Source organism: Misgurnus anguillicaudatus, chromosome 20, assembly GCF_027580225.2.
Source record: "Misgurnus anguillicaudatus chromosome 20, ASM2758022v2, whole genome shotgun sequence".
NCBI classification, from domain to species: domain Eukaryota; kingdom Metazoa; phylum Chordata; class Actinopteri; order Cypriniformes; family Cobitidae; genus Misgurnus; species Misgurnus anguillicaudatus.
Window position 1 is genome coordinate 37,339,121 of NC_073356.2, and position 21,060 is coordinate 37,360,180.

Here is a 21,060-nt window from a genome sequence, read left to right on the forward strand (position 1 = left end):
CTCTGCTTCAATATACTGATAAACATCCAGCTGTTTATGTTCACTTAGACAAGAAAGAAAACTTAAGTTTAGTGATCACGCGTGTGCTGACTGCTCTCTGTGTGCGCGCTTCATGAACCCTCGTGCCTGTAAATATTCAAAGCGGTGCAGATGTGCGCGTGCAAGAAAGTATAATGTACCTGTTTCGTCTGCTGTGTTCCGGGCTTTAATGAAACCTGCTTATAGTCTGATGAGGCGCTTGTCATTGTTTGCGATGCATGACGAGAAACGGACGTATACACACCTTTCTTTAAGTCTAACATTACACAAAAGGGAAATGTTTTCGCGCATTTCTGTCCTTTCATTTGCCGGTTAATGAGTTATAATGCGTTTTTAAAATGACTGAATCCAAAATCTGCCAACTTCATGACATTCCGCGTTGTGCAGTTAATTCCATTTGTATGCATTTCGCGATTCTGTCCGTGTTTTCCGCATCGCGGAAATCATATTGCCGTACACTTTGTTGAGGAGTTGAACTGCTGCTCGCGCTCATGTTTTCCAAATGGTGTTATGACGTGTAGTCAGCACCTCAGTGTTCATGCACTCTATTGGTCTAAACGGCATCAAACGTAAAATGCACATGAAGCGAACTGTCAAAAACTGCGTACTAGATGATTGTTATATTTAATAGTTTTGAATCGAAATAATCGCATTTCTTGCGATTCGAAAATCGCATCCATTCACATCGCGTTTTCGTTTTAAAAACGATTAATCTTGCAGCCCTAATGTTCAGACTTCAGATACGAGACAGAGAAGCGCAGCTGGTCATGAAGCACTGGATTTATTTCAGATGCTAGGAGTCCAAGACGCGCGCATTAAGTCCATGACATGCGTGCAAGGAATCCTATGTCTACAAGCTCTCTTGCGTAAAGTGAAGCCCATAAACCCCCATTCGAGGAAAAGCACGCAATGTGCATGTTAATGTGAAACAATAAAAAAAAACATCACCAACTATCATCATAAAAGCCTGCTATTGGCGATATGTCTAAAGATCGGCGATACACGGTACTATTGTCTAGTGGCACTAGGGCTGGGCGATTTGACCTAAAATCAAAACCTCGGTTAATCTAACATTTGACATCGGTTACGATTAATAAACGATTATTTTTTGCCTCATAGTTCATTGACAAGGTTGGAAAGTTTAGGGCACACCTTAAATCAGCCTGCAATGCAATTATTAACATTTTTCCCAAAATAACTGCATTACTGAAAAATATTAAATAGACTTAACTCTATGCAGATGTTGCATGTCATTATGTACAATTGATGAAACTTTCAGAATGGGAAATTATGAACCAAAGAATCATACAACCCCCATGACTAATTATAGACATAAGATACATACATAATAAGTTGTATCCAGATAGCATATTGTAATGAGATGAGTAGGGCAAAATACATACTTGGACTGTATCCTTTACACGTTTCTTGTATTCAATCCATTTTTCTTAACTGGGCACTGATGTCTAAGCCATTTATTCTCATCTGTAATGCTTTTGGTGTTAAAGTAGACTAGAAGTTCTCCCGTTCTCTCTCTCCGTCATCTCTGAAGTGTCTAATTAAACTCACGCGGGCGCGTCTTTTCGCGGTTTTGAGTGAGTGAGATGTGATGACATTACCCGGGCTGCTTAGAGACCCATCGGTAGATTAAACTGAGCGCGTGTGCGGGAAAAACCCGATCGCGCATTCCGTATTTTTGTCACAGGTGCCTGCACATTCGCGAGTACTTCTTAAAAAAAAGTACTGTGCTTCTTTTGGGCACTAGATGATCCTGCTGCTCAGTTAAACAGTGTTTGAGTTCTCCTCCATGTTTCGCTGTGCCACTGACAGGACAGGGCGGAGTTACGCAACATCACACGCAGCAGTTTGTTTGTGGGAAAGTATTAACAGGATTAAAAACCGAAATAACCGACATGATAAAATAATGTCGGTTAGAGGTTCTGAATTTCGGTTTCGGTTATTTTTCGATTAATCGCCCAGCCCTAAGTGGCACAACCCTAGAGTAGGTCCTACGGCGTAACCGCGACGACGTTAGCTCCACGACGGTTTTCATATACACTTCTGCGTCATCGTCCGTGTTGATGTGCAAACGCACATGCAGACCGCTGGTAGGCAGTATCCACGCGTGTACCCATGCTGTGTCCAAAACCGCCTACTTCATATTATATAGTACGCAAAAAGCAGTAGGCGAGGCGAGTAGTATGTCTGAATACATACACCTTAAAAAACTTAATTTTATAAATTATTATAACAACTCACCTGTAGTTATAACAACTCATCTCAAGTCAAGATAAATAATAGTAAGTTGAAATGACTTGATTGTAGAACTGCAAATTTCGACTATTTTTTCAACCGATTAGTCTATCGATTATTTTTTCGATTAATCGAATAGTCTAAATAAAGATTTTTTTTTACAAATAATAAATGTAACATCTGCTATTAATGCCAACATTTTATTGAAGCATTTTCTCAATTAAACAAATACACAAACAGTGCCAGTGCCAAGGAAAATATAACAAATCACATAAAAACAAGTCCAACATTAATTCAGCCTAACATAAACAGTGCAAAAGGGGCATTATTCACCTTAAACAAATCAAATATATTAATATTAAAGAAGTAAAATAAAAATAAATCAAACTGAATAATAACTCCTTATTAATATAAAAACATGTCCCGCTTTTTATTGTTCCAGCCCTAGTGCTAATCATAAACTAATGAAGAGTCATCATTAACTACAAAATGACTCACATGAAATCATTGTTTATTAATACATTAACTAAAAAACATGTCATGTTGTACTTAATGATGACTCTTCATTAGTTTATGATTAGTACATGCATTTACTCAGCATTAGTTCAGACTGAAGTAAAAATAAGTTCAGTGTGATTCATGAACCCTTATTATAAAATGTAACCATTATATTATTACTGTTAATATTATTACTATCAGTAGTAACGTTACTGCATTCTCATTTAGCATGAACTTTAACATTTAACTTTTCTCGGGTAAATACAAATTTAGTTAGCATGATCTTCTAATACTTTAAATAAACGCATATCAGGAATACCTAACGAGACGAGCTTTTATAATATCTGCGCACATAGCAAAAAAATAAGCTATGGGAACTCCGCGCTGCCAGCTGGCTTTCAGTGCACGCGGGCACATGCCTATCTCAGTGTAACACAGTAACTTATTATTTCATAACTTCTTAATATAAAAAGTTAAACATGTCCCGCTCTTTATTTACTGTTTCAACATACTGCCCAGACGCGATGCAATGTCGTGTCTGTCAGGCGTCTCGCAGCTCGTATTAAACTAAGATGTAAACACAGCTGTATTAAGCACCATATATGCCTGCATTGATTCTATTGTTGTATAAAAACTTACTGTAAAAATTCAAATACTTACGCTGCCGTTGCGTCATTTTGAGTTCGGAGAGCTCCAGGTTGTTTTCTTTTAAGATGATCATGCACAGATGTTGCGCTGCTGTGGTATGCCATTTCAGTTTTACACAGTATGTGTTTTATTTGGTCTCTGCTTAAAGTATTCCCACACTTTTGATCACGTTCTGGCTGTTTGGTATAACACTTGTATTATCCGGTCGGAGCTGAAGCCGCCTTCATTTGAAAATGTAAACAATGCGACGCATCGACGCGTTTCTGGCAAATCGACGTAATTACGTAATCGACGTAATCGACTACGTCGACGCGTCGTTCCAGCCCTACTTGATTGTAAGTTGAAATATGACTTGAGTAAGTTGACATATGAGTTGATTCAACAAAAAATTTGAAGGCAGCAAAGTATTTTTTACAGTGTAATATTCGAAAAACAGTACGCGAAAAGTACCCGGATGACCTACTACTTCCGGTTAGATTTTGCATTGTGCATACGATGGACACTTCACTATCCCATGATGCCCCGGGAGAGGAGTTATCCAACTAAGAAGAGGCATGCGGCTGTTTTCGCGCTGGAATGACATGACGTGATGACGTATGTCACATGATGTAGCAACATGGCGGATGTAGTACGTTCGAATCTCATTCATACTACCAAGATTCATACTATACAGTACCTACTGTTTTAACGGCAAGTAAGTAGGTACTTCATCTTATTCAGTATCTACTGTACAGTATGCAGTTTCGCAACCTCCAAAGAAGCAGCCACTTTTAAATCAAAAACGGAGAAAAAGAAGCAGCAGCAGCTTGTGATGGAGGTAAATAAACAACGACTTTTGTTGCTATTTGAGTTAAATCACTCCCCAACTTGGCCCATCTTTGTTCTCACCGTCGGCAACCGAAATGCCTGTAAAGAAATGCGACACATTTTTCTTTACCTGACGGTAGGTGTTCTAGTCGACCAATCACAACGCTTGCGGTTTGCGTAGAATGAACATACTGTAAAAACATTTGCGAGGTGCACTTAAGGCTAGGCAGAGGCACGTACAACCTACGACGTAGACCAGCACGACTAACTTGCACTTGGCCGTTTCCAACAATCCGTGACCTTCAGGATCCAGTGCTGCAGTCGTGTAGGTTTCAGTGAGATGTTCACTCAGCAGGGAGCTTGAGGACCCTCATTAGTGTCTCACCCTCAGTGAGTGGGGACGCAGCAGGGATACCAAACATATCTCACCGTGGGCTTTAATCAGGGTTTCTGCCAGCATATGTGCTACTTTCAGATGTATAAACCCACTAAGTCTGGAAGTGAGCTGTAATGATGTGTTTGTGTTGTTGGGTCTAAAAAGCCTCTTGTTCCTGTCATCAATCAGAGAGCGAGAAGCAAGTATTTACTCTTTCCATTAGAGACCAATGGGTGCACTTAACCAACTATAATGCTCAGATTCACTCATCTCTAATGCTATCTCTGTTTGCGGTTTTAGTAAAAATCTGATATTATTTATATGAATGATCATGGCCAAAAAAACTCACCATAATGATGCTATCGCAATATTTAATAGTATTTAAAAAAATAACGTATACAGTATGTATGAGTATACATACAGTCCCTGAAATTATTACATTGGTTTCTGATGGGGATTTATTACATGATCCATCGCCCCATGTAAAACTCATTTGGTTTGAAAAGATCTTCTGACAGCGCTATGATGTTAACCCACAGTGGGCTTGTGGTTTGGGTGGATGTTGTTTCCTGTTTCCGGTTGTGTGTTTAATTTAACGAGGGCCATCCAGTTAACATTTAATATGAATAATTAAAGTTATAATGCATTTAGTCACACTGAAAAAAACAACTTGTAAAATTTACTTAAAAAAATCCTCGTAACAATTTGCACGAACTTTTTTTAAGTAAAATTTACTGCTTTTTTATAAGTAAAACTTACCTACTAAAATCAAATAAAATTTACTCAAAATTGCATGATAAAGCATATGTTAAATAATTAATTAAATGTTACTTAATTATTTTATTTAGAAGTTAGATTTATTTTAATCGTTTAGGTAAAGTCTATGAGGGTTTTTTTGAAAATTGAAGCATTACTGTCCTAATAATATTAAATAAATTGTATTTTCTGTTTGTTATTTTCTTTAACATATTGCTATGGACCTAGTTATTTTTAGTGTTATAAATGGCATTATAACGCAAAATTAATGACTGACAACAAGTCAGTCATTGAATAAACTTGATTCAGAACAGAAACGCACACAAACTGTGTTTCTGACATGCATTATCAGCACTGTGGAGAGAATTAAAATACCATGTTCTGAACAGGGTTCATGTAAAGAAACACTGACCACCTGAACGGTGACTTCACAAAATTATTATTTACAACAAAAAATAATCAATAATATAAGAGCTTAAAGATTTTATAAATTTTTCTAACAAATATTTAATTATTTAAAGTTATTATCAGTTCTTATTCTGTGATAAAGCTTAAAAAATAAAAATTTTCAGGCGCAAAGAATTGTGTGTATTCCTTACAACATGTGCAAATAAATGTAAGTAAATTTTACTTACAAGAAAATATCTAATAAGACTTACTATTCCCACAGAGTTCATTTTTTACATGAATTAATTGTGTATTTATCATCATTTTACTTAGGAAAATCTAGTTCTCAATAAATGTTAATATTATTATGTAGAAATTATGAGAGTTAATCTAATAAATATTACTACACCAAAAAGTTCGTTTTTTCAGTGCAGTTTTGTGCGAGAAAATTATAAAATTTGTAATCTCTCTCGCTTGCTTCTGTTCACTCTTACACGCCCTCTTTGTGGTCCCATCTGTCAGCTTTTGGTCTAAATGAATCAGACTGTTTGAAAGGCTGGTCATTGATCGGTATAGTAATGGATCAGTCCTTCTGTAAGGTCAAGGGTCACCAGTATTTAAATTCCTCAAATGACTTGTCAGGTGATAAACTAAAGCTTCTGGTTAATGATTAAATACTCAAACGAGTAATCATCCAGCATAAATTTTCACACTTTCGGTGCAGTCTGTGTTTTTCTTTCCTGCAGTTAAATCCAGAAACCGTCTGAATGTTTAAAATAACTTCACGTCTGTGAGTCACGGTTTGCGGTTTGACCACCATAGATGGAAACAAGAGCAAAATCCCTTCCTGAAACAGAACGTGAATCCTGGCACTGACTGACCACCATTAATCCAATAGCTTGTGTTAGGGATAAGACACATACACACACACATAGTGCAACAGTTACACAACACAAATACACACTCATAGTGCAAAAGTTTGTTAATCCATGAACAGGATGTGAGTGTTGATTCAAATTAATCAATAAAGCTGTGAATGAACGAGTATTTGGGTGATTCTCACGAAAACTTGGTTTTAAAAATGTCAAGCATGAAAATGTAAAAATTGCTTAAATTTACTTTTTTCCCACCAGACATTGAAAAACAAAGTCTGGAGTAAATGGGAACATTAATTTAAAAACTTTTACTTATCATTTAACACTTTTTGTAACTTAATTAAAAAAATTAGTCCTAAAAAATCTCATTACCGCAACAGTCAGAAAACATCAACACTGACATATTTTCAAAATGACATGACAAACCTGAAAGAACATAATTTGGAGATTCTGCACATGCATTTAAAATCAAAGTATTATGCTTTTATTAATTAAATTAACATTTAATAAGCATCTGTTGCGGTAATGATAATCAAAATGTCGTGTAAGCATTCTGACAAGACAATATTTCAAATTAACTGTAAAAAAATGATCTTACCTGGTAGCCATCTTGAAGTAACTGGTCCATGTGCTTGGTCACTCAAAATCAAACTTTATTAAAATTCTGTATGTGTGCTTAAACTGTTCTCAAAAAGTATTGCGGAGGATGAGAACATCAGGCATGGACACATAATTTTCCTAATTTTTCTTCATTATTATTATACATGAATATTCAGTAAATATTTTTTCTGTCATCTAAAGTAGTCTAGCAAAACATCCATTTATTTTTTTTCTTAATATTTGTGTGTTAATTTGATTAAATTACAACATAACGCATGTTCAAACACAGCCGGACACATTGCGGTAATGAGAATTTCAGCAGAAAATGAGATAAAATTTACAATTATAAATTCTTATGTTGAAATCACACATTGTGGAAGGTAGAACACAGTATTGTGTTAATTCTGATGCTTTTTAATGTTACTATATTACACATTTAAAGCTAAAATCATTAGTGCCGTGGTGTTTCAATGGTTTTGTGAGAATCACCCATGTGTACTAATCTCTCACTCTTTCTCTCTCACAAACTCTTACGCATTTAGGTTATGTTAATGTTTTGTAAATGTGTTATTAATTTGTGATAATTATCACAAACAATATTTGCAACCAATAAACTAGTGGATAATTTGATGTTAAACTTAGTATCTTGTGCAGCACAAACACAGTCCTGTAGGCCGCCATTGTTGTTTTCATTATATTCGTGCATGCCTATAGACTGAATTAAAGTAATAGTTTACCCAAAACTCAACATTTTGGTTGACCACACAGTTGACGGTACCCATTGACATCCATAGTAGGAAAAACAAATACTATGAAAGTCAATAGGTACTGCATGCTTACCATAATTTATCAAAATATCTTTTTGTGTTCAGCAGATTTAAGAAACTCATACAGGGTTAAAGGAAAACATAACAGTTTTTCAATATTTTACTATTTTCTCACCTCAACTTAGACGAATTATTACATACCTAAATTTATTCAATGCATGCACTTAATTTTTGTACAGCGCGTCGTGAATGTGTTAGCATTTAGCTTAGCCCCATTCATTCATTAGGATCCAAACAGGGATGAATCCAGAAGCCACCAAACACTTACATGTTTTCCCTATTCATGAGTAGTTACACGAGTAAGTATGGTGGCACAACATAAAACGTGGTGCTTTTTAAGCAAATAAAAATGAGAACTGTAATATAAAATTATATTGACGGAAGTTTGATCGAGAGTGGGAGGAGTCAGGAGTATTTATGTTACTGCCCCAAGGTCGAAGTGCTGCAAATGATGTGCTCCTCTTCTGCTTCTTTTGTTGTAAATAATAATTTAGTTTCACCGTTAAGGTGATCAGCATTTACGTATAATTTTAGTTCTCTCCACAGTATTGACACTATTCATGTAAAAAATGCAGTTTTGGGTGTTTTTCTGTGGAGAATCAAATTTATTCAATGACTGACATGTGTCATTGAACACAAAAGTTATGAATTTTGTTTTATAATACAATTTATAACACTAAAAGTAATATAAAGATGTTGGACATAATTGATTATGAAAATTAAGTTTAATGAACTTGCTGAATTATATTGGAATTTCCAGAAATTTTTAAAGGACAAGTTTGGTATTATACACTTAAAGCCCTGTTTTCAGATTGTTTATCAGGGCTCAAAATTAACTTTTTTATTTGGTAGCACTGGTGCTCCCAACTTTAAAGAGTTAGGAGCACCAGCAAAAACTTAGGCGCATCCATCCAAAAATTAAAAAGCACCACAACTACAATGTAAATGTAAATAGATTTATTTTATTTAAAAAAAAAACACCACCACCGGGCTTTACACATCCTATGGCCAGCATTTAAAATTTGGTCTTCTATTTTTTTTTTTTTTTGCTGCATAGACTCCTAAATTAATACCCAAATGCTGTTGAAATAGTATAGCAGCAATAATAATTTAACAATTACAGGTAACATGATTAAGATTACAATGGAAAATCTAGCAAACACGTAAAACACTGATTAATTGGGACATTACAAAAGTAACCTTAATATAGAAGGCTAATATATATTGGTATTGATATCTGCATTACCAAAATGCTATTACTACTAAATAGGCAATGTTTTAAAAAATACAACAAAAACATACCATCACCATTGTCGTGATCCACATCAACATGGACCACAAGGATGTTTGTCGGATGTCCATTCAACAGCACATGCGCACATACATTATCAAACACACTGACAGACGTACAGGTTGGTGTCTCCATTAATAATGAACACATTTGTCACGACACGTCTTGTGTTTTTGGCACTTTCGCCATGTTTAAGCAAGGTACGTCTGGTGCTTAAAATGTTTTGATTCCGCCACCAACGCCGTTTTACAGGATTTACAGTAAACACAGTAAGTACATCGAGCCATTTTCATAGCGGAGACACTCGAAATCTTTAAGCCACTCTCTCCAAAAGGTTTAATGTCAAGTCTTATCTTCCGGTGTTGGAGTCGCATTTGAATCCGGATCGTCGTCATTATTTACAGTAGTAACATTGGCTGTAATCGGCTCGTTCTCGTCATGCTCGCGGTTCGTCTTTTTATATTTCCGCGCTTCACGTATGTAGCACGGCAACAAGGAATGACTGATGCTCATATTAGCCAATCTGCGTTCTTCATTAAACGCAAAAACTTAATGGTGAAATTTGATTGGTTATGTAACGTTGGAGAGAACACTGAACCTGGGACAGCGCCAGCACGCAGCATCACAATCTAAAAGTCGCACCACAACAAAATGGGCAGTCGCACAAATGCTCCCAAATATATTTTAAGGTCGCACAGATTAAATTTCGGTCGCATATGCGACCAAAATGGTCGCAATTTCGAGCCCTGGTTTATGATGAAATAGAACGGTTTTGACTGAAATTTGGACATATGATGCTGGCCCGAGAATTTTTGGGTGTTTCTTGTTTCACCTCCCACCTCTATAATGGCTGTATAGGTGCACTGGAACAATCCTTCCTAAAATGCATTGAACTTTCGTTTACAAAGACGCGAAACTCACCTAGTGGTCAGGGGTGTTCACTGATATGCTCACACAAAAATCGCTGCAAAAGATGCTTTCCAACAGGTTTTATTGTATCTGAAAAAAACAAAAAAACTATCTGAAAACAGGGCTTTAAGTGTAAAATACCAAACTTGTCCTTTAAAGCGCAACTAAACCCCTGGTCAGAGCCTGACTCCGCCCACTGGCAATATTTGAAAATCGCAAGAAAAGTGGGCAGATCCCAACGGAGATAGAGGGGACGAACTTAGCTTGTACCAATTGTGTGGTGAGATCGTAACAAGGGCGTGGTGAGCTTGAACCTGCTTACGTCACGAGTCATTTTTTGGACTCAACATCCAATAGGAAAATTCAACTGCAGCAGCCACCGTTCAACCTGAAGAGGGCACCACTCAGACGTTTTTACACCATATATTGCAGTATTGAAACACTTTATATCCAAATGTCAAAAAACTTACTAAAATCAATGAACAGCACTAATAAAGCATCATTCTTACAGATCATTAACTAAAAAAAGTTGGTTTAGGGTTTAGTTACTCTTTAAGTTAAATGTAAATTAGAGGAAAATTATTTGCCCTAAAAATGAAATTCAACTTGTCTGGGTTTACAGTGCATGCACATCACCGTTATCACAAATTCTCGTGTACATAGTTTACACGTTATCAAAACGTGCTCTTTGAGACCCATCTTCAAAAGTTTGCATTTTCAGGACCCAAAATACAATTGTTGTGTAAACAAATAGCCAAACTACATCATTTTTTATTACCATTTACGATTGAAAACATTGTTTTATAAATTCTCAAGGGGGTCACACACTGGATGAGAAGTGCTGCGTCGCAACACACTGAAAAAATGATTAATTGAATTTAATCAATTTTTTAAGGTAAGTGGTTGCAATCAATTTATTTAAGCTACATTTAAACAAAAGTTTTATATTTTATTTTACGTTATTAATCTTTTTTGTTTAAATGTAACTTAAATAAATTGATTGCAACCACTTACCTTAAAAAAATTTATTAAATTCAATGAATCATTTTTTTCAGTGCATGTATTTAAAAATCAAACGCATTATGTTAAATTAATGTAAACACACCAGCGGCGTCTGTCCGCTGTAACTCTGGACACTTCTCAAATCTGTGTCGCGCCAGTTGTCCTGCGAGTTGTCCTTTACATGACGCAGCGCTTCTCATCCGGAGTGTGACCCCCTTCACTCTCTCTCTCTCTCTCTCTCTCACTCTTTCTCTCAGTCGATCTCTCTCGCTCTCTTTCTCTCTCTGCTGTAATTAAAGTGAGCTTTGAGAAGCACAGACTGTTGCTGTTTAAGATCGATGGAGAAACAGTGAGATGCTGTAGTGGTTTCACACAGAACGCTGTGACTTGAGGGATTTTACAGAGAGTTGAAATGAAGAATGATTGAGAAGAGAAACAGAAAATGAGGAAAACTGATGACAGTAAGTTGGGATGATTTGGCTTCAAAAACACTCACAAGTTGGCTGGTAACTGTACTGTAGAGTATTAATATCATGTCTGAATGTGGAGAGCGAACCGAGAATGTTTTCACTGCAGTGAGAAATACTTTGACCCATTTTATTTATTCTTCGTTTATCTTTTTTAACTGAGATATCTTAAAGCTTTTACTGACATTTATTATCTTTGACTTAATTACTGGAGGTTTGTAAAGGTTGTTCTGGGTAAAGCTGTCTTGAAATCCATTACAAAAAGGCATTTTAAAAGAAACTGCATTGAGTGTTTTTACAAAATTGTTCTCAAGATTAAACTCCCTTTGGAGATGCTTGATGGTGAAAATGTTTCTTGTTTTGTCAAGAAAACGTACATAGTATTTTCTTATAAAGAATTGCTGCTAGTCAGAGAATCTCTGTGTGGATGAAGTCTAAAGTATTTACAAGTATTTATGATAATCAGGTCTGTAGTACGAGTAATAAACATCACTATGGATCAATGTTTGCATTTTTCTCTTTGAGGTTTGTACATCATTATCATTTATATAAAATTATGATAGTCTCATCATTTAAAAAGCTACAGTAGAAGAATGTTTGCACAGTAAAAGATCTGTTCATTTATTTTCCAGTGATCCTGGTGTATAACTCTCTCTTGCACCTTGCACCTTCACCATTCTTCAAAATGTGGATATCGCTAGTATCCACAGATACCTAGCATCCTTTTAAAACTATGGTGAAAACTAGAAGTAGACCGATTAATCGGTTTTGACGATTAATCGGCACCGATAGTTAATTGGTAAAGCAGTCGGCTATCAGCAAAAAATCTAACTCTGAGTTGTCCATTGCTTTATATCATTATAATGTAATTAATTTGCTGAATAGATGCTGCTTTAGCAGAGAAACTACAGCAGGAACCTAAGTTTGTCTTTAAGGCTGACAGGACATTAATATTAGCAATACCTCAAAGAAAAACACTAGCAGATAAATCCAACCCAAATGTTTAATCATGATTATAACTATGGATTTGCATTGGTTTATATACAGCTGCTTACTTATTACTGTGATTTATTCATATTTTAAGCTAAAAACCAGAGAAAGCGAACTATATGCAGTTGTCGACTACGTTTACATATCCAACAAATCAAAATCTGAATGCAATTTTTTTTTGGGTCATCATTGCAATACATCTTTTGTTATTTTGATAGTCATTAAATGTTAAAACAGAAGCAAAAAAGTACAAGACTACACATAATATTTGTATAGTATTTCACAGAAGTATTTACTTGAATACTTATTAACATAATTCATATATTTTTATTTATACATTTATTACATATGTACATTCATTGTTTCAAGGTTCAGTACTGTTGTTTTATTATTTTTTGTAATGCATTTCAGCACTGATTCACTTTGAGTGTTAAATTTGTTTTTATCCAGTATCCAATTTTATAAAGTATCGGTCAATTAACCGGTTATCGGCAAGTAGGAACCAACTTAGTTATCGGTATCGGTAAATTTCACTTTCGGTGGACCTCTAGTGAAAACCTCTCCTGAAAATCTGTTCCTGCAATGTAAGATTGATTTCTTTGTCTATTATTTGTGTACCTGGTTTTTGTTTATTTGGTTATGCTGTATTTGTATGCCTTTGTAGATTATTTGTTGATGTTTACCTTTAGACAAACAGCTGTTTAGACATTGTTGTAGATAATGCATCCTTCTGATATCAGTAGTCAATGCCATATTTTCATGCAGTAAAGCCAATGGCGATAATTGCAACTATTGATAGATGATAATACATTATAAATATGATTCGGTGCTGATGCGACACACTGACTTGCACACCTGTGACTGCACATCACCTGAATGTTGCTTGGCAACCGTAAATGACCCACAGTCACATCATGTTTACACCGGATGTGTGCGCACACGTCTAAAATAAATCAGATACTGGAAGATCTTCTGTCTGGTGTTGAATATCAGGTTAATTGTGATAGAAAATAACAGAATCTTTACTTGTTACTTTTTCAGATTATATACATAATGAGATTGATCAGATTTTCTGCTTTTCTGTGGTCTGATGTGCGTGTTTTTGTCTTTCAGGTTAAAATCTCCTCATACCAGATGAAGGAAGATGTTGGCCATGGATCAGGGTGTAGTGGAGGAGTGGCTGTCTGAGTTTAAGGTGTGTTGTCTTATTCATTGTCTTCATTAAATCCTTTTCATCATAAATTGTTTCACGAGCGTTTTTTCTGCTGTAGACTCTTCCAGAATCATCAATCTCCAATTATGCCAGCTCTCTGAAGGACAAAGCCTCTTTGGTTCCTGCGCTCTACAAAGTTATTCGGGAAAATTACAGCGATGTGAGTTGGTTTGTCTTTATGTGTAAATGTTTTAATTTACTCCAAAAATAGAGTAAAGTCCAAAAACTTTTTCATGTTCCAAGCGTTTCAAAGCCACACATCTGGAAAAACTATTCAATGAACATCTAAACCATATTCATCATACGCACCTGGAATACATCTGTAAATATAGCTATATAGAGATGACTTGTATTTCCCATCTGTTCATATAAACCGATTATTTTTTTACACATCAGTATTACTGAGGTCTTTTCATCTGTGTCACAGCTCAAGATGTATGTTTAGTGATGCAACGGTGTATTTGTGAGATATTTACAGCGCTGTGGCCTTTCAACATAATACAATACCGGCGAATGTTGTCATGACAGCTTCAGCATTACAATGAATGACGAAGGTGTTTTTCAGAAGACTGGGTGTGTTTGCTTCAGGCTAAACTGTCAGATTTTACAGCATTAATGTCAGTCCTGTTCTTACTAGAAAGAGCCTTGATGATGACATCATCGTCAGGAAATCACTTAATGAATGCAAACACAGCACAGATCCATGAAATGACTTTTTGGTAAGCGTTCAGATGAAGATGAATGTGTGTTATAAAGCTGAATTTAATTGTTTCATAATTCTGGAGTTGTGTTGAGAGGTGCATTATGTCTCAATAATCACGCACCGTCACACCTGTCTCGGGAAATCTTAAAAGCTTTGTCTTTCTCATGGCCATACAGTGATGAAGATTTAAAGGAATAGCGATGCTGGTTTTATCTCCTTTAAGCTCTTAGATGACATGAAATCCACCCTGTATACTTTTTTTTTAAATGTCCCTGGTCTTATTATTCATGATGCAGACTTATTGTTTTGGATCTAAAATGGGTCATTATTGTGATTTTATCTGAAATCTGATGAGTTTTTGAAAATTGAGGGGTGTGTTAGGTCAGTCTTTTGACAGGGTCGTGGTAAATGAAACTATGAAAATCATGCATGTATACATACATGCATGTATACATACATGCATAAATACATACATACATGCACAGAAACTGGTTATTTATTTATATATATATATCTAACTCCAGCTTGCATCTTTGTCACTTTTTTCATCCTTGATGATTCAGTGTGCATCATTCTGAGGAAAACAAAAGGTTTGTAATATTTCATCAAAATGTAATAACCTTCAACCGAAACAACTTTTCTGTTCTGCTGATGTAATCGGGTCTTTGCAAACAGTGAAAGAAATATTAGCTAATAATACCAATCGAATCACCGTGGACAAAATCAAATTCTGCCCAATATTGTTTTCTGCTGAATACGCTTGTGCTCAAAAGTATGTCACATAACAAGAAAATCATTCATTTTTCCCAGCGGGCATACAGGATGAGACGATAATACCTGATATAATGGTCTGATATAACCCCCTTTCTTTGTATGTAACACTGAGGTCAGATGTAAACGTTTCAATAGAGAGGAAAAGCCAGTTTTTATCATACACTGTTTGAATAAAGGTGTTTTTGACGTCTCACATGAGGCTTTGACTTGAACATAAACATTTATTTCATTATATAGAAAGTACCGGGATATTTTTTCGCACATCATCATCATCAATCCCAAAATGACCGCGATATGAATTTTGGTCATTACCGCCCTGCCAAACCTGCCTGATTTGTTTTTTTCTTTAGTGCATAACTGCTTTATTTTATTGAATATTTTTATGAATAATGCATTGAGGAATAAACATGTCTGTATGTTTGTTTTATTTTTCTTTTAGCTTTTGGAGCCCGTGTGTCATCAATTGTTTGAGTTTTACCGAAGCGGCGAGCCACGTCTTCAGCGTTTTACACTGCAGTTTCTCCCGGAGTTGGTGTGGAGTTACCTGTCGGTCACCGCCGCGCGAGACCCTCACTGTAGCGGGTGTATAGAAGCTCTTCTGCTCGGCATCTATAACCTGGTTGGTGTCCTCCAATGTGCACTTTAGAGAGAGAGTTTCTAAGGTTTGATGTACATGTGAAAAGAATTATATTAAGCTTCATTCACTGTACAAATACAAAGCATTCAGAGCGATCCAGAACATTAACCGATCCATTTAATAATTCAAATGATAGCATTAAAGTTTAAAGGTTGGCTGTTAAGTATCTAACATTAGTTTATAGGACCATTCAAGAAATATGCCACAGGTCATTTTCTCAACTACATTATATTTCTGTGTAATTTAAAAAAAATCCAAAGAGTATATCTCACGCGAGTTACATCTCACGCGAGTTACATCTCACGCGAGTTACATCTCACGCGAGTTACATCTCACGCGAGTTACATCTCACGCGAGTTACATCTCACGCGAGTTACATCTCACGCGAGTTACATCTCACGCGAGTTACAGTGAGGAAAATAAGTATTTGAACACTATTTTGCAAGTTCTCCCACTTAGAAATCATGGAGGGGTCTGAAATTGTCATTGTAGGTGCATGTCCACTGTGAGAGACATAATCTAAAAAAATCCAGAAATCACAATGTATGATTTTGTAACTATTTATGTGTATGATTGATGTAGGGATGGTGTTCTTGGGATGGTACCCATCATTCTTCTTCCTCCAAACACGTTTAGTGGAATTATGACCAAAAAGTTATATTTTGGTCTCATCTGACCACATGACTTTCTCCCATGACTCCTCTGGATCATCCAAATGGTCATTGGCAAACTTAAGACGGTCCTGGACATGTGCTGGTTTAAGCAGGGAAACCTTCCGTGCATGCATGATATCAAACCATGACGTCTTAGTGTATTACCATCAGTAACCTTGGAAACGGTGGTCCCAGCTCTTTTCAGGTCATTGACCAGCTCCTCCCGTATAGTTCGGGGCCGATTTCTCACCTTTCTTAGGATCATTGAGACTGCACGAGGTGAGATCTTGCATGGAGCCCCGGTCCGAGGGAGATTGACAGTCATGTTTAGCTTCTTCTATTTTCTAATGATTGCTCCAACAGTGGACCTTTTTTCACCAAGCTGCTTGGCAATTTCCCCGTAGCCCTTTCCAGCCTTGTGGAGGTGTACAATTTTGTTTTGTTTTTTGGACAGCTATTTAGTCTTAGTAGTTGGATTCTTACTGATTGTATGGGGTGGACAAGTGTCTTTATGCAGCTAACAACCTCAAACAGGTGCATCTAATTTAGGATAATAAATGGAGTGGAGGTGGACATTTTAAAGACAGATTAACAGGTCTTTGAGGGTCAGAATTCTATCTGATAGACAGGTGTTCAAAAACTTGTTTGCAGCTGTATCATACAAATAAATAGTTAAAAATCATACATTGTGATTTCTGTCTCTCACAGTGGACATGCACCTACGATGACAATTTCAGACCCCTCCATGATTTCTAAGTGGGAGAACTTGCAAAATAGCAAGGTGGTCAAATACTTATTTTCCTCACTGTATATCTCAAGCGCTATACCTCACGTGCTATACCTTGCTGCATGGTAATTTCTCAAGCAGGATGTAAAATGGGATGCCCGGCGTGGCTGTACGTGTCGGAGGTCTTTCATGATTTACACCCCTTGGACCTGCCACTCCTCCCCACAATCACCATGAATAACAGAATAGGTCATCTGTCAGTCGGATACCGTTTGGGTGTCAGAGGGCGTTTAATCGTCCTGACATTATCGACTGCGGGCCTTTGTATAGCCTGTGCATATTGGTGTTAATCAATGTGAACTTTATCACCCGCTTGTTTGACATTATACCTGAAAAATATTGTTTTACCAGAACAGTTTCACGATTCTTCATATCTATACAGTATATAAATCATGCTTCAAACATGCACTTGAATAAACGCAATGTTCACAGCTCGTGAGTCAAGGTGAGGATTAAAGCGTTGCAGCTCCACACATTTTGTACTTATTAACTACAACTATGCACTGTTAACAGTAGCTCAAGTTTGTTAAATGTAGGGTTGTCACGATTTTAGACTTTAACCACATGGTTATTGTGTCGACAAGAGCTTGCAATCGATTACATTTTAAACTGTCTCTGGATCATTATTGCACTTAATAAAGTCACATACCTTCTATGTAGATATCAGAGAACAAATACACAGATTTTAATGCATTCTTTGGCACCTTTAACACAATATTGATATGGATGATCATTGTCAATCATGTTTTTAAATCTCTCTCTCTTTCAGGAAATAGTTGATAAAGATGGACAGAGTAATGTGTTGTCATTTACCATCCCCTCCTTATCCAAACCGTCATTGTACCATGAGGTCAGTCCATCGATCACGCTGATCTTTTGTGTTTATGTCTCACTGCGGTTGTTCATATAAACACAATCTCTCTCTCATCCCTCCATGAGCCTTCTTCTATTGGCTCTTTGGCCTTGACTGAAGGAGCCTTAGCCAATCACGGCTTGAGTCGAGTGGTTTACAGCGGTCCCCACCTCCAGCGAGAGACGTTTACCGCACAGAACAGGTGTGCGAGACATCAAATATTCATTCTGCTCTCTGTGCTTTACTTTAGGCATCAATTATTAATCAGAAAATTGCACTTAATTACATTGTTGTAGCTATAGGAAGTGTTTTTGGTGAAGTTCTGTATTGTATTATGTGTATGTGTTGCAGGTTCGAGGTCTTGACGTTTCTGCTGTTGTGTTATAACGCTGCACTGAGTTACATGAGTACTTCATCTCTTCAGTCGCTCTGTCAGCTCAGCTCCAGGTTTGCAAAGACACACACTGAAAAACAAACACTACAATGTTGCCATATATTCATGCACGGTGTCCTTTCGAAGTAACTTATGATGAGAGATATTCAAAAATGTGAAATGCATCATTTTCTTTTTACAACACTAAAAATAAATCTCTGAAGAGTTGTACATTTTGCACAATGATGCTTCACGACAGTCGCTAAAACTGCCATAAAAAATAAATAAAAAAAAATACTGTCATGAATAGAAAGAATAGAGTTTTTATAATAAAAATCACTGAATGCAATCCGCCCAATCTTTCTCCTTGGACTCTTTTGTGATGTACACAGTTGAGATCTGGTTTCGTCGGGTCAGGTGTTTGTGTAGATAATGCTTCGCTTAATCTCAAATCTGCCGTGATCCTCTCTGCTTCCAATCACCCTGATCCTCTTATACGCTGAACCTGAAAGAGCCTGAGACCTGTGATTGGTCTTTTCCCACAACGATTTAAGCTGCATGGTCCAGCGAATGATGATCACATGACTGATGATCAGCTGATGTTTACAGACGAGCGAGTAAAGATCGCTTCCCTCAGCAGATTGAGCCGGTCAAAGGTCCGATCTCAGAAACATGCAGCGACTTCAATACAGTGATGGATTTAAATTAAGGATTGGCATTATTATATTGCAATATTTAAGCAAATATTTCAAATATTATTACGTTTTTTTTGACATAATGAATTTTTTTTACAAAAGGGTTATAATTAGGAAATATCCTCAGCACGCTTAACTTATATTCTGTATTTCTTTGTTACCTGTTTCAGGGTCTCCATCTGTGGGTATCCACGGCAACAGATGCGGCGGTATAAAGGCATCAGTACTCGTCTGATGGTCACGTCTGAGTTCCTCGTGCAGCTGATCACAGGGATTCATTTCGCTTTGTGAGTGATTTCGCTTTTGTGTTTACATTTGTTTACACCAATCCAAGAGATCTTATCTTATTATCATATTTACAGAATAGCTGCCGGGGGGCGTGGCCTCAACACACCCCTTTCTTTGTGTGTTTAAACTGAGATTTCTAAACTTACATATGACTGTGCTTAAATGAAACCGGTTAAAGCAGTTCTGTTTGCTAAAGGAGTTAATTTTTTCTGCCATTATTTACTCACCCCGTCATGTTTTTTCAAGTCTGCATGCTTTTGTTTTTTCTTATGATGAAAGCTGAACATTTTTCATATTTAAGGAATAGTCTACTCATTTTCAGTGTTGAGGTATGTTGTTATCTTGACTGGGAGTTGTTGGTGCATCCCTCTGTCGTCTGTGTGTGTGCACGTGGGCGCTGGGGCGCGCTGCGACGCTTCGATGGCGTTTGGCTTGGCCCCATTCATTCAATGCTACCATTTAGAGATAAAGTTAGAAGTGACCAAACACATCAACGTTTTTCCTATTTAAGACGAGTGGTTATGCGACCAGGTTTGGTGGTACAAAATAAAACGTAGCGCTTTTCTAAGCGTATTTAAAAGAGGAACTGTAGTTTGCGGCGTGGTAGCACTTTTGGGAGTACTTCGACTCGGCGCAGTAACACCCTCCCTCTCCCATTATTAGGGGGAGAAGGGGAGCGGACTTTTCAGGCGAGTCGAGGTGCTCCCGAAGGTGCTATGGCGCCGTGGAGTATGGTTCCTCTTTTAAATCCGCTACGTTTTATTTTGTACCACCAAGCTTGCTCGTATAACTACTCGTCTTAAATGGGAAAAGCGTTGGTGTGTTTGGTCACTTCTGACTTTCTCTCTAAATGGTACCATTGAATGAATTGGGCTAAGCTAAATGCTATCGAAGCGTCGCAGCACGCTCCAGCGCTTACGCGCATGCACACAAATGATAGAGGGATGTATCAACAATTCTTAGTTAAGGTAATAACATATTTTAATATTGAAAATGAGTAGACTATTCCTTTAACAATTCGTGTCTGTCCTTGGACAATTATAGTAACAGCAATCTTAGCTGTTAGTAACAGACTGACGTTTACGTGAAAAATCTTCCCATCGTCCATAATTTTCGAGTAGCGTGCAGCAGATTTTATCCGGTGACATTTGGATTGCGAGAACTCATAAGATTTAATGTCAAATCTGTCTGATGAACTGTCTGTCTGTCATCTGCAGGTGTACTGGAGAAGCAGATCTGGCCTCCAAAGCTCTGGATGATGTTTTGTATCGAGCAAAGCTGGATCTCTTCCCAGAAGCTCTGCTGGTGGGTTTCAGATCCTTCAGGCTTGAGGAAGATTACAGAAATTTTGCTAAAGCT

At 36.9% G+C, this 21,060-nt stretch overlaps 1 protein-coding gene across 5 annotated transcripts in view; it reads left to right on the forward strand.

The window, feature by feature from the left end:
- hycc1 (hyccin PI4KA lipid kinase complex subunit 1) overlaps positions 1-21,060 on the forward strand; it is a 38,459-nt gene that overhangs the window by 11,394 nt on the left and 6,005 nt on the right. For 4 of the 5 annotated variants that reach the window (XR_008648187.2, XR_008648186.2, XM_055219666.2 and 1 more), the window contains exons 2-9: positions 13,839-13,920; positions 13,997-14,098; positions 15,855-16,034; positions 18,262-18,342; positions 18,432-18,547; positions 18,697-18,792; positions 19,584-19,700; positions 20,919-21,006. Coding sequence is in view for 3 of the 5 variants with exons in the window: in XM_055219666.2 (XP_055075641.2) it covers positions 13,870-13,920; positions 13,997-14,098; positions 15,855-16,034; positions 18,262-18,342; positions 18,432-18,547; positions 18,697-18,792; positions 19,584-19,700; positions 20,919-21,006 (831 nt within the window). In the remaining 2 variants the exon portion in view is untranslated. Of the gene's footprint in view, positions 1-11,581; positions 11,730-13,838; positions 13,921-13,996; positions 14,099-15,854; positions 16,035-18,261; positions 18,343-18,431; positions 18,548-18,696; positions 18,793-19,583; positions 19,701-20,918; positions 21,007-21,060 lie in introns of those variants that run through there. The other variant, XM_055219668.2, reaches the window with a different exon arrangement.